The sequence below is a fragment of the Fusarium phalaenopsidis genome (genome assembly GCF_050370095.1).
Source record: "Fusarium phalaenopsidis strain FUZ10S chromosome Unknown contig_32302, whole genome shotgun sequence".
NCBI lineage: Eukaryota > Fungi > Ascomycota > Sordariomycetes > Hypocreales > Nectriaceae > Fusarium > Fusarium phalaenopsidis.
In genome coordinates this window covers 6,099,385-6,112,980 of record NW_028145405.1, presented here as the reverse complement: position 1 = coordinate 6,112,980, position 13,596 = coordinate 6,099,385, and the positions used below count along the sequence as shown (strand labels likewise).

General features: G+C 53.0%; 5 protein-coding genes across 5 annotated transcripts; 2 read left to right on the top strand and 3 right to left on the bottom strand.

The window, feature by feature from the left end:
- Positions 1–773: 773 nt before the first annotated feature.
- On the top strand, positions 774–2,785 carry LRP88_09251 (Na+ dependent nucleoside transporter C-terminus-domain-containing protein; the record flags this gene model as incomplete). The annotated part of the gene is made up of 2 exons (XM_083245740.1): positions 774–2,438; positions 2,495–2,785. 2 exons carry the CDS (start codon positions 774–776, stop codon positions 2,783–2,785), a joined length of 1,956 nt encoding a protein of 651 aa, XP_083100234.1.
- Positions 2,786–3,759: 974 nt separating this feature from the next.
- LRP88_09250 (uncharacterized protein) lies at positions 3,760–4,269 on the bottom strand (the record flags this gene model as incomplete). Its single annotated transcript, XM_083245739.1, has 1 exon — positions 3,760–4,269. One exon carries the CDS (start codon positions 4,267–4,269, stop codon positions 3,760–3,762), a length of 510 nt encoding a protein of 169 aa, XP_083100233.1.
- An 874-nt stretch (positions 4,270–5,143) lies between these two features.
- Positions 5,144–6,107, top strand: LRP88_09249 (uncharacterized protein; the record flags this gene model as incomplete). The annotated part of the gene is made up of 2 exons (XM_083245738.1): positions 5,144–5,342; positions 5,500–6,107. 2 exons carry the CDS (start codon positions 5,144–5,146, stop codon positions 6,105–6,107), a joined length of 807 nt encoding a protein of 268 aa, XP_083100232.1.
- Positions 6,108–6,416: 309 nt separating this feature from the next.
- Positions 6,417–8,616, bottom strand: LRP88_09248 (DUF2985 domain-containing protein; the record flags this gene model as incomplete). Its single annotated transcript, XM_083245737.1, has 2 exons — positions 6,417–7,819; positions 7,869–8,616. The coding sequence occupies 2 exons, from the start codon at positions 8,614–8,616 to the stop codon at positions 6,417–6,419; spliced, it is 2,151 nt and encodes a 716-aa protein (XP_083100231.1).
- A 1,978-nt stretch (positions 8,617–10,594) lies between these two features.
- On the bottom strand, positions 10,595–12,002 carry LRP88_09247 (uncharacterized protein; the record flags this gene model as incomplete). Its single annotated transcript, XM_083245736.1, has 5 exons — positions 10,595–10,994; positions 11,051–11,191; positions 11,246–11,363; positions 11,415–11,784; positions 11,844–12,002. 5 exons carry the CDS (start codon positions 12,000–12,002, stop codon positions 10,595–10,597), a joined length of 1,188 nt encoding a protein of 395 aa, XP_083100230.1.
- Positions 12,003–13,596: the final 1,594 nt, after the last annotated feature.

The window sequence follows — 13,596 nt, the reverse complement described above, 5'->3', positions numbered from 1 at the left end:
GTGTTTTTTTTTGTGAGTGAAGTGCTGGTTGTGGGAGCCAAGAGTGTCGATCATTGACAGATAGGAGGAGGTGGATGGAAGTTGCCAGTGTAGAGTTAGTCAGCTGACCTGGAACACTGTGCTGTCCCAGAGGAAGGAGCAGAGATGAAGCAGAGTTGAGCATCTCCAACAACTACCTACAGTACCTGGCCATGATAACCTCGCCGCAAAGCAACCTCCCATCGTTCGAGTCAAGCAACCACATGGTTAATCAATGGATGGACGGATGGCCCACCAGATTGCAGAATTTGTCGACCGACACACCGGCCCGGGGTGTACGCAGCGTGTGCCACAGACGGAGGAGGCGACCAGCCGTTGGCACTGCGATAAGCTTCGACATGGATGTGCCGTGCAAGGTTTAGATCCCATGCTGCGATAGATTTTTTTTCTTTGTATCTATCTGTGTCTGTCTCTGCTCGCGTGAGACCAAACCAACAAGGGATCGTCCATTGATTCGGGGTCCGGGGTTGCGTTGCTTCCTCCGGTGTTACCCTCTCCAATCTCTACAGGTACGCCTCCCACTCCTCCCAGTATTAAACAAGCCTCCATCCCCACCGTCGGTCAAGATGATCCTCTCTGTCGCCGCCGATCTGACTGTCCTCTCTTTCTCAAGGGCCCGGGTCGCCTTCCTCATTCTAGGCCAAGCCTAATCGTAACCCTTCAACTCGAGCAGCACGTCGCGAGCTTCAACACCACCGCTCGCACTTGAACAGTCCAATTGACCTCTCGTCGTCATGGCTGAAGCTACTCCCCCCGCCGCTGCCAATGCGCCCCGTCTCAGCTCGGATCCCGCCCTCGAGACCGAGAACCAGCACCGCCATGAGCATCACAACCACTCGCCGCGCGTCGACGCCGACGGCGGTCACCAGGACCCCGTCTACTACACCGAGGGGACTACTGCCCAAGATGCGACCGCCGTGCCTCATCAGGGTCATCTCCACAAGCATGGAGTAGACGCTGTTCCTGTTACTTCAATGGAGAAGACTGGCCATGGAACTCCCCCAGACTATAGTGACCATGAAAAGGCTGAGGCCGGTGTTGTTGCCTCGACTGGTGATGACAGCGAGCGACACCACTCTGGAATCCTGGGTTGGTTGATCCGACATAAGCGACCCATCATTCACCTCTTCCTCTTCTTGCTCTTCACTGGCTGGTGGATCGCGTCTCTGGTCGTCCACCGAAACGACAAGAACTGGATCATTCCCTTTCTCCTCTGGCTCGCCATCACTCTTCGTCTGATCTTCTTCCACGTCCCGATCCGCTACGTCTCTGGTCCTATCCGCTGGACATGGCATCACACGGCCGTTGTCATCTATGACATGATCCCGGCCAAGTTCCGCACCCTCGCTGGCGCCTTTGTCGCCATCGCCACCATCCTCGTCGGCTCGTTTGCGTCCGAAGAAGTTGCCGACAACACTCGCGAGAACAGAGCTGTTAGTTTATTTGGCATGGCCGTTTTCATCTTTTTTCTCTGGGTCACCAGCCGGGACCGCAGGCGCATCAACTGGCGCACTGTCATCGGTGGCATGCTCGGACAGTATATCATCGGTCTGTTTGTGCTCCGCACCGGCGCCGGTTATAGCATCTTCCGTTTCATCGCCCTCCGTGCTGCCGATCTTCTCGGGTTCGCAAAGGATGGTGTTATCTTCCTCACAAACCCTGACGTTGCGGCGACCCCGGGATTCTTCTTCAGCGTCATCCCGGCCATCATCTTCTTCATCTCCCTGGTCCAGGTTCTGTACTATATTGGCTTTGTCCAGTGGTTTATCATGAAGTTTGCCACCTTCGTGTTCTGGGCCCTTGGTGTCTCTGGAGCTGAAGCTGTCGTCGCTGCTGCTACACCCTTCATCGGTCAGGGAGAGTCTGCTATGCTGGTGCGTCCGTTTGTGCCTCACATGACCAAGGCCGAGATTCACCAGATCATGACTTGCGGTTTTGCCACCATCTCGGGTTCCGTCCTCGTCGGCTACACTTCGCTCGGTCTCAACGCGGAGGCCCTCGTGTCGTCTTGCATCATGTCCATCCCAGCCTCGCTCGCCATCTCCAAGATGCGATACCCTGAGACCGAGGAGACCCTGACGGCCGGCCGCGTCGTGATCCCTGAGGATGATGAGCAGAAGGCTGAAAACGCCCTTCAGGCCTTTGCCGATGGTGCCTGGTTGGGTATCAAGATTGCGGGAACCATTGTCGCGTCTCTTCTTTGCATCATTGCCCTTGTCGCCTTGATCAATGGCCTCCTCACCTGGTGGGGATACTACATCGACATCAACAATCCCAAGCTCACTCTGCAGACCATTCTGGGCTACTGCTTGTATCCCATCTCGTTCCTGCTGGGTGTCTCTCGCGAGAGGGATGACATCCTCAAGGTTGCCAAGCTCATTGCTGAAAAGATCATCACCGTAAGTTTCCATCCAGTCTCTTTGAAGAAATTGTGGCGAATAACACGCTGCCATAGAATGAGTACAATGCATTCAACGCCTTGGCCACGAGCAAGGACTACGCCGACCTTTCCCCTCGATCCCAGCTCATTGCCACCTATGCTCTCTGCGGATTCGGCAACATTGGCTCTCTGGGTATTCAGATTGGTATCCTCGGTCAGCTTGCGCCCTCCAGACGTGGAGACGTGTCCGGCCTGGCCTTTTCCGCGCTGTGCTCTGGTGTTCTTGCTACCCTCACGTCGGCCAGTGTCGCTGGTCTGGTCGTGACGACCCAGATTTCGGATTTCACTCGCGCGGCCAGCTCATAAGGGACTGGGCCATATTATATGATAATAGCTGTGGTCACTGTATGGTGTAGGACTGGGGATGAGTGAGCGCCTGTATATCCGTATATGTCCTGTAGTGCCTTGCATGCATTTTACGTTTGGCCGCGATAGATTGGCCTTGATTTTCGCAAACCAACATTTCTCCTCTCTCCTCGCGTGATCTTGCATGTACGTACATACATATAGATTGGGTCCTGTACGTAGATTTCCACTCAGACGCAACGTTGCAGACCCCGAGGATTCTTCTCCACACTCGTCCCATGCGAGCGAGCGAGACAGGGTCCACGGCATCGTACCACGGCTCTTGACCTAGCACAGGTCACTGAGGGGCCAGCCTTGTTACTTGAAGGAAGTGGGTTGACGATGATAATATGGAGTAACAAGCGGGGAGAGGACTGATCACTTCAAAGTACATACAGTAAACCTCGATACATCGGTGTATATACCCATTTACACCGAACTCATGCCGACAGAGCTCCCGAGCACATGAGCGGCGTCAGAGATCTCCTATTAACCTTTCTAGTAAGCTGCTCCAACCTCCCCACTCAAATCGACAAACACACTCCCCAGGATCCTTGAGGTCCTCAAACCTGGTGTCCCGTCCAAAGCAGGCGGCGACGTTGATTCCGGTGAGCATCCTGTGCCCCACGATGTCGATCTTGCCCTTGAGCGCGCCTACCTAGCCCTTGACTTGTGTGTAGAACTCCTCCTCGGCCTTGAGAGCCCAGTAGATAGACTCGGTATCGTAGTCGTCTTTGTTCAGATCGCGCTTTGACGGGGCTGCTCGCCGAGATGCCACATCTTGCCGTCGCAGCTGGATCGAGGTGGTGTGCCGCACTTTTCAATGCACAGGTCGCATGGCAAGTCAAGGACTTCTTCGCAGGAGAAGCAGCAAGAGTACTTAGACCAGATCTCGAAGTCAAAAGAACTCGCCGCCTCTGTCCAACATGAAATCATCAAGAGCCGAACCCCGATTCATCCACAACGTAGTCCGCATACACCTCAAAGTAGCCGTCGTCGATGATCTCGTTGCAGCGAACTTCGACGTTTGCCACAGGCACGCAGTGAGGTTTTAGTTCGTTGTTGTAGTCGAGGGCTTCGATCTGTTCGCAGCTCTCCGGCGTGAATGGGCATGGATCTAGGCGTTGGTCGTCGTCAGAGACGGGGTCATATGGCGGTGCCTTTTCATAGTCGTCGTCCTCGTCGTTCTCATCATCACCGCCACCACTACCACCGCCATCATTTCCACCACTCCCTGGGCCGCTATCGTCCTCTAGGTCTACGTCAAGCCAATGATAGGAGCTGATGTATGCGTTCACGGCACCTCCTCGCCAAACAACAAGATAGTCAGCCTTGCCATCTCCATCAATGTCCGCATATTCAACAGGTCCCTGGGGATTAACACCAGCCGCGATAGTGCCCATGTTATTCCGCTTGCGTCCCGTGCCATTAGGAATCTGTCCCATGTTGCGGTACGCCTTGACAGCGCCCCCTTCATACTACACGACATAGTCATCCTTGCCATCACCCGTAAGATCCGGTTTGCGGATCTTACTACTAGGCTCTTCAACGCCCGTGGCAACAACGACGCTTTCTCGCCAGATGTTCTTGCCTTTTCTGGGAGGTATGTTCTTGTTGCTCAGCCAGCACTTGACTCCGCCGCTGAGGTTTTTTTAAGTAATATAACCTCATCGCATACCCAAAGGTAGATCAACCCAGCAAGAGGTTTGCGAACTCAACGCGCGAACTGTAAAGATACTCATCAAAGCCTGGCGATATCGCGCTAATGGTATCCCACTGACGGACGTAACCCCTTGCTGATCTACGTCACCGTCGATATCCTCAAATTGCACCCTTTCTCTCGACTCTAGAGCGCGAAGGCAAGTACATCAACAACAAGTGGAAGACGGCTGACCGGGCGAACCCGGACCTGGACGATCCGCAGAGCAGCACGTACAAGAACACGGTCAAGTACATCAAAGGGTATAATAATCTCGAGGGGACATTGAAGGAGAAGGCCATGGCTGCCAAGATAGGGGATACGCTTACACAGTGCCAGAAATGGATAGGCAAATAAGCACTTGGTGAGATATACGAGTCCTGAATTGAGTATGTTGTCGATGAGAGAATGATATGTGAATGATTGTGCCTCTGTGATAGTGGTGGATACGGTATATGTTTGAGATAGAGAGGAGAGGTTGTGTAGATGGTTTGCCTGCTCTGCTGCGAATGCTGACATAAATAACCGCACACTGTTTGCATGCACAATATTACACAAGGTTGTATATTATTTTGGATCCCTACCTGACCCCCACATCTTCACCAGTCACCAACAACACCATGACCACCTTTCACCCCTTCCCTCGCCTCCCCCAAGAGATACGCGACCTCATCTGGGAAAAAGCCGCCAAATTTCGAACCGAGAAGCGCGGGGTCCACTTCTTTACCGTCTTCAACAGCAGAAACGAGGAAGAATCCGCCGCCCTCGCAGAGTACAAGCTCAAGGGACCCAGCAGATCATGTCTCGCCGCGCCGAGACGTAAAGATGGAGAAGGGTTTTCGTGGACAGAGGGGAATGCGTCCATGCATTCTTTTGGATCGTGGGCTTTGGACGGCATGCAGTGATTCGAGGGCTGCGATTATGAAGGCTTCGATGATGACCATGTGCTCCAAATCGTGTACTGGTTGTCGAGCAGGCGACTACATCAGCTCGGATGACAACGCCGACATGGCCAAGCTGCATGACGGGCCGCGGACAGCAAAGTTCGTGTTGGACGGACACGAGCAGGAGATGATAGTCTGGCCCGAGAACGACCTGTTTTGTCTTCAGCCTTACAACTGGAACACCCTCAGCAAGATTAGGCTAGAGCACACGGCCATTTCCTCCCGACATGGCAAACCGCATCTCAGACACGTCGCGTTTGAACTGCCGCGCGACGAGATAATCAACCTCTCCCGCGAACACGACTTTCAAAACGACGAGTATGCCCCCGAGCCATCATCCCACCCCATGGTAGGCCGCATAGAGTCCCACCTCGGCCGTGGACGTCTCCAGAACATTAAAAACGTCTGGTTGATAGACTACGGACTCAAGAGAGCGAACCCGCGGCCCGCCGCGCGACAGTTCTGCGCAAACGGGCTGAGGTTCATCGAGGTTATGGAGCGGGATGACGATGAGTGGACTGACCGTCGGGGGGGCGGTAGGGATGCGCTGGCGTTTGTCGAGTGGCTGAAGCACATGACGAACTGGCAAAATGAGAATAGTTCTCCTGAAATTGGGGTTTTGGCGTGTGAGGAATGCTGAGGGAGGTGGTGGGGGTGTAGAGCCTCAAGCTGATAGGGGGCTTACAACAGAGAGAGATCTCATGCTGCTGTGATTCTTCCATGGAGGAGCATGGACACAGATGCCATCCCAGGACATCCCATACTCTAGTTTATCAGCATCACAATATAATACTCTCACAGTTGTGGCATAACCATTGTCATAGACACATCAATCACAGACTCCTTGTACACATGTTATTGTATTCATTAGGAATTATACTAAACCGTCATCATCATCGTATCCATATGTATACTCATGTATCATCCATCCCTTTTGTGTACTCCTTCTTCAGCTCGGCAACTTGACTAGCCTTCTAAGCTCCCTCGAAGTCCTCCCGCTAGACTCATCCTTGTCCGACGATCTGCTCCCCCTCTCCTCCTTCTCCTGTTCCTTCTTCTTCTTCTCCTCCATGTGCTTAATGGCGTCTTCTGTCAGCTCCTGTCGGTTGAGGAGCTCCCATACGTCCTTCTTTCGAGTCTTGCGGTCGCCTCTGCTGATGAGCAGGCCGGCTGTGATGTTGCACGTTATGCTGACGCAGAGGATTACCGTTGTCAGCGCGAATGGTCGGGTGTGGTAGTCGATGCCCCAGGTGCAGGCACCTAGAGAGATCTGGAGACACGAGTGACAGTCCAGGAGGATGACGATCGCCACGAGGTAGCTCAGGGGAAAGGCGTGATGTGTAAATGTTTCTTGGGGTTTGTAGAAACTGTGCGACTTGGCCAGCTTCTTCTGGTGATGCTGCAGACTCTTGAGCTGAGCAAACGTCAGGGCCGGCATGTCCGATTCGGGGTTAGGCGATTTGGCATTCTCCAGATCGACCATCTGGTCGCTATCCTTGTTGTTATCAAGGTTGTTCATGCTACCGTCCTGTCGATCGTTCTCGGGGTCGTAGGCTTCGGCTTCCAATAGCATCCTAGCTTGGTAGCCAGTGATACGTCCATTGGTCTCGTATTCAGGGCTGTTCCGGATCTCTGGCGGAACGTTCTTCTTTTTTAGTTTGGTCCTGGGTTTCTTGCCCTTCTCTGCTCTCCGGATCATGCCGGAGTAGCGAGCGATAAAGATCATGTGGTAAGTGTCGACGGCACGGAAGGGTGCCAGGCCATCACCCATGATGGCGAACAACGCAACAAGGACGCTGTCGATGATGTGGATCGCGTAGACTTGCTTCTCGCCTACATAGATCCAGCCGATGAGGAAGAGGACCCAAGCCAGACCGAAGAGGGTAATAAGGGTGGCGTAAAGGGTGACGAAGAAACCCAAAGGTCTCCTAACGTATTGTCCAAAACCCTTAAGGCTTCGCTTGAACCTAGCACGTCTAGAGTGAAGCATATGTCGAACATGGTCGTCCAGCTCGGCCTTTTCCCTAGCACTCCATCCATCGAGTGTTGCCCCATGGGGAAGAGCGGCGTAGTGAGACTCGGTCAAGCGTGACGTGATAGTGCTGCTTCGTTGTATGGGCGGAGGCTCCGCTACCGTTTCGGCAGCTTCTGCCGCAGCTTCACGGGCTTCGCGTGCTTCGCGAACAGCTTCTCGGCGTCGTTCTTCGGCGATGGCTTCCCTTGCCCAGTCTTGCTCGGGGTCATGTCGAGAGAGGGCATAGGTAGGTCGGCGGTTGACCCAGTTACCGAGATCAGGGACGAAGAGGGAGTTTTGGACGTTGGTCAGGGTAGAGAGTGTCTGAACCTCGGGGTCTGGTCGTGTTAGTCGATGTCGCGATGCACAATGAGATAGATAACTCACCAATGACGTCTAGCCAGTCCACCAGTTCTTGGGCGTATTCTTCCTCCTCGGCGGTTAGAGGTCGCGTAGCTTCATTCTGGTCCCCTTGCCTTCGATGTCCCGGCCAGAACATTCGGCTCATCTTCCTTGCCCGTTGCAACCTGGTCATGTCCACGTCCGGTTCTCGTGTGTGAGCTTGGTCAGGAAGCGATACTGCCGGCGACAAAGGACTAGTCGGTCCATCCATTCCCAGTTCTGCGAGACTCGGTCGGGCACCCTCTTCTGTGAGTCGAGGCATGGCTATTTGAGGCACCCGCCTCGAGTGTCGAGCAAGAACGGGAGCATCGGAAACTCGCGCTCGCTCAGGTTGAGAAATGCTTCGGGGACGGTTCGGATCGAATTCGCTCGAGAGACCGCTGTCGGAGTAGAGGGATCCATTGGAAGTCCGCCTCAGCCGGATGCTCGGAAGTCGAGCCTGATCGACGGGAGGTCGTCTCGGTGGCGGTGCGACATCGGGAAAGGCGGAAAGAGAAGTCTGCGAGGGTAGTCGTGGAAAAGATGATAGAGAAGTTTGTGATTGCGCCGAGGGAGCTTGGCTCAGAGGATTGAAGTAGTCGGGGCCGGACTCGTCGACGGGCGCTGGACTCCCCGGTGTGGCAGGAGGGTTGATGGATACTCGCGATGATGATGGGCTCGGTGTGCGGCGGAGGTTGTTTGCCGCTGCTACCTGCAGATGGCCAGAAGGCCCAGGTTGATGATGCGAAGCCATACCCAGTAATGCATGGCAAGAAAGCAAAACAGAAAGAGGAGGAGGAAGAGTGATGGCGGTGGTGATAATAAGCGTTGGTCTAGCCCGCGGTCCAAGGTCGGAAACCTGGAGCCAACGGAATTAGTCAGGTCGTCACAGCGCGAGCCACTGGCACGCTCCAGACCTTGGTTGCTTGATCAGCGAAAAGAGACAGAAAATTGATTTGATTTCGTTCGAGATGGGCGGCACCAAAGATGCCGGTTCACGACCGAGTGGGCCACCTACGTCACATCCGCAGTCTCCCTGTGGTCGGAGTCTCGGTGTGGTAGGGGTCCCGGGCGCGACTGGAGCGTCGCCAGTGGCTGGATATTACGTCGGGATGGCCGGGATGTCCGCGGGATCCGGCACAAGCAAGATAAATCATGATAATCATTTGACGCCCTGAGATTTTAAAGAATCACGGAGTTACGGGACCTTGAGCACGCGAAATCACGGGATTTTCTCTTTGTTTATGTCAGCCACGGGATGCCGACGTCGGAAATGGAAGCATGACGTCATGGGCTGATATCATGATGAATGTTTTTAAACAACAAATCTAGCTTCTCTAAGAGCTAAGACTACCACCTTTTAAGGCCAAGACAAGTTTTCAGCACGTTACATCTGCCTCGACGACCCTGCGCCGGCGCGGCTGAGGCGCTTCTCCCGGGTCATTAGCGCCTCAACTGCCAGGACAACCCGCCATCTGGGGTCACATTCCCGTTGTGCTAGTAGTGGCACTGACCAGGACGAGCAGACGAGATCAAATTTGTCCAGGGCGCCACTTACCTCAAGGTGGTCTGTTCCAGGGCTTTGGCCACCTAGGAAACATTGAATGTCTGCCCTGTTTCATCGCTTAAGAGTGCCCTGCTTGAAGGGCTGAATTTGCTGGTACCCCTTGCTGCTCTAGGTTAGGAGGCGCAAAGGCGCAAAGGAATGAGTGTATCCTGTTCTGCAGATAGCAATAAACATGCACAAAGAGTCTAAGAAAGTTTAGACATGATCTCACCTTGTAGTATTTCCATTATGATGTTGATGCTATTTCTATAAATCTACGTATTACAACAGTCATCTGCCTTGCGGGTGTCACAATATTTTGTTTCATGTGGAGATCTCCAAACCCACCTACCGAAGCATCTCACCCACAATCAAGACTCAGCTAGTCACCACATAGCTGGAATTCTAGTCACTTAAAATAGTTAATAATAATAAAGCGTATATCTATACATAGACTAGTGAACTTTTCTAACATCCTTCGCATCGTGTAGTTGACATTTCGCAACATCTTGCTAGATACTCCTTGTCCTCTTGTGGTAACTATTGGAGCACCTCTTCCTATTGCGATGGTGTTGAGCATAGCCACAAAGAGTGTAGTACAGCTTTCAGCATAATGATGGTCAGCGCTCAATGCTACATAGAGTCGCAACGTAAATGGTACCTGCATCAGTGTTTCCTGTGGGGGCGAGATCGACCTGGAGTGCCCCGGCGAGGCAGTGCTGATCTTTATTTCCAGCATTCTCGGATGACGGCCTTGTCAATGTGGAGATCCCAGAGATGGTATCCATCACAATGTTGAAGATCGCATGTATGATGACCTGTCAAGTTGTCAATGGGACTTTGGACTTTATATCTGGACGTCCGGTGCCGGCTCTAGCGCCCGGAGAGCCTAGGCTTTGTGTGTCTCGTTGGTCAAAGCGGAAATAGTGCTGTGCTCTTGTAAATGATCTTGATGAGCATGTTGATCGATGGAATTCATCAGACTTGAGCAAGTTAATGACATGAGTCCGAGTTGCCGTCGTCCTTTCAAAGTCAGTGTGCATCGCTCACGGCATCAACATGGCGTCAAGCACCAAAGAAAAGACCACGCAAAATGGACCATTTTCATAGAAGAAGAATATTAATGTACCTATTTTACAAATATCTATCGTGACTCGTGACAATAAAAATTAGTAGCAAAGTATAATTAAAAAGAGGGAGCATTCCCCTTCGGTCCTGTTCCACTGGCCGTGTGCCCCATGTTTTTCAACTCTATCGAGTTCTCATCGCTAAACGTGCTCAACCTCTCATGATGCACCCTCACCTCCTCCGTCTTCAAGACGCCTCCGCTCGAGTTGGGAGACGACCTGGATCGGCTAGTCTGGGTGCTCGTGGGGTCTTGCAGGGCTTCTTGTGACTCTTGCCACCCGGCGGCTGACATGATGACGACAGAGTTGCGGCCGTACTTGGAATGGGGGCCGTATCGTTTGGATTTCGTGTTGCTGCCCGCTACGTTGGTAGCGTTGGTTCCGTCGAGGGGGTTTGTGTGGGATCTGTTGCGGAGATAGCTCTTTTGACTCGACTTGAGCTCGCGGTATAGCATCCTCCTATTTCTTTGTATTAGGTATATTTGCGATGGACATGTATAGATAGAAGTACATACAGAACGGGAATGCACACGGCCATGATGGAAGCCGCAGGTTCCGTGAGAGTCCAGATTGTGAGGTCAACACGGTCATAGGTAATATCGGTACTCGACATGCTGACCACCAGTACAGCCTTGACAATACCGCAGATTCCAGCACTATACGAGCGTTAGTCACTTGTCAGCACCATCATGTCTTGGGGGATGTCTCACATGGCACCCAGGCTCATTGCCACGGCGACACCGAGTCTCTCGCGGCGTCGCATCGACATGCCCATGAGGATAGGCCAAGGAAGGAAAGCCAGAACAAAGTCGAGAATGGCGGAGTAATCTAGACAACGGGTCAGCCGATTGAATACGGGCTTGTCCATTTTCTTCTTACAAGCTGCAAACAGCTGGTATTTGAGCAGCTTCTGTCCGTCCCAGCACGTTCCTGGCACCGTTTTGTCCCACACCCTTTCCACAGGAGTGCACTTGGCAAAGCCAAAGATCCAAACGAGGTTCATGGAGATGTTGATGGTGACGATGACAAAGATGAGGAAGTACTTCATCCATTGGTTTGTGGCGATGCGATAGAGCGTCACGGCAAACGACGTCTTGCTCGTCGTCGTCGCGATGATGCCAAACGTCGCGACGAGAATGGTGAACAGGTTGATAGTCTTCTTGTTCTCATCGCTGATGGTCCACATGTGTCGGCCAAAGCCAAGAGACACGAGATAGGTATTGATCGACACGGCGATCGCCAGTGACACCTGGAGAAGTGTCAATCGTCAGCCAGAGGATCTAAAATTTCGGCCCGAACGTAGCTTACCCAAGAGATGATCAAGAAGTGGTCGTCCCACCAAAGACCTCTGCCTCGCCAGAGCTTGCAGTATATCCTCAGAAAGAGCAGTATGGCACTCGCAGCCGCCAGAGCCCAGCAAGCTGCGAGAAGCCGAGTGCCTCTCTCCTCGGCGTCAATGCCCGCCATGCTTGCGTTGGTTTTGTCGAAACTCTAAAGTTGTGCACGGGTGGAATCGCAACGGACGATGGAACCGGGAGGAAAAGGTTAAGAGGGAAATGTCGTCCGGAGGGTTGGATGGCGACAGAGTCAGTATCCCTGAGGGGGGAAGGGAGGGGGAAGACCCTCTCGAACCCTGGAAGGGTAATCCACTGTCTTGGGTATTTATACCGTGGCACCGGGTCGGGTAGAGTTTCTGTGAGGAACCATGGCGTCACGAGTCAAGGGGAGACGGCCAGGAACCCGAGGATCCCAGGGGTTATCGCGCCATCAACATCAGATTGGGATATGATCAGCAATGCAGAAAGAGTCTTAAGCCACGACCAGAAGGTGAACTTGCACGGGGGGCAAGTCATGAAAGTAATAACAGGCAAAGCGAGGTACTAGGCAGTAAGGCCTGACCCTTTTAGGCCACTAGAGCCGCCCGGTCTCTGGCCACTGTTCGTGTCCTGAGCGGAATCGATCCGGACTTGGGGCATGGTGAAACCCTGTCTTCAGCTTGAGACTACCGGACTATTGTGAGCTGACCCTTATAATTTTTCCACAAGACGAACCATACTGTATTTGCTTCTTTTACGAATTTATTCCAAATGGCGCCGAGAGGGAACTTATGTGTGCTATATAACTCGGCTTGCTCGGCATTCAGGTAAGGATTGGAATCGCGGTAGAAGAGTTGGTAGAACAAAGTGGCATGGCATGGTATGGCAGTGAAGAGCCGACATGCAGGGGCTGCATCGCCTGTTGGTTCGCAGTTAGGGACATCCATGCAGGGGCCAAGCCTGCATGTATTCCACTTGTGGCACGCAGAACTGCAGCCCGTGCCCAGAGCCACGTGTGCATGGGACCAGTACCACGGATGAACTCTTGTTCATCTTCGGCTGTATGCAGCCATGGTAAGCATTCAGCATGGGATGGAAGCAAGGGGCCTGGGCTGTTTGGTGCAGGTCGTTGACTCGTGGCCCTATATCACAGTTAATACTCACCGTCTGCATCCGTCGACGTCGTGCTCGGCCTCGGAGGCATCCATCTCACTAGAACCCAAGGGAACAGCTTCCTTGCCTGCCACGATGCTTTTCCCCTGGATACCTCGTGGGGCCATGCTGGCGTGACATGCCATTCGTGGGTTTCCGGCTATCTATCCAAATTCGTCTCTTGGATCAGGCAAGGATGGCAAAGTAGGAATACTAAGAGAAGCGTCTCTTCTTTGCTTTTTAATGTGCTTCTCGGGGGTCAGGCCGAATCTGGCAATTCTAGGCCGCGGGGACACGGAGGTTCAGACAAGTTCCGAGACACCCCTCACCCGTACTAACCATTGTTGGGAATGATTTTCCGCCCGACAAAGACGGCGTTATACTACGGCAGCGGAAACCGGGTTAACATTGACAGCTGGAAAGTTCCAAGGAGAGAAGGTTTGTTAGCGGAAAAGACGCCGCTTGTCTAGTCATGGTAATTTGTTGAATGCGGTCGTTTATTCGTATCCTCCCCTTCATGACTCGAGATACTTGCACCGCCATCCTGTGGGGAAAGCTCCGAATGGAAATCGTTCTAGGCTGACGATATGGAT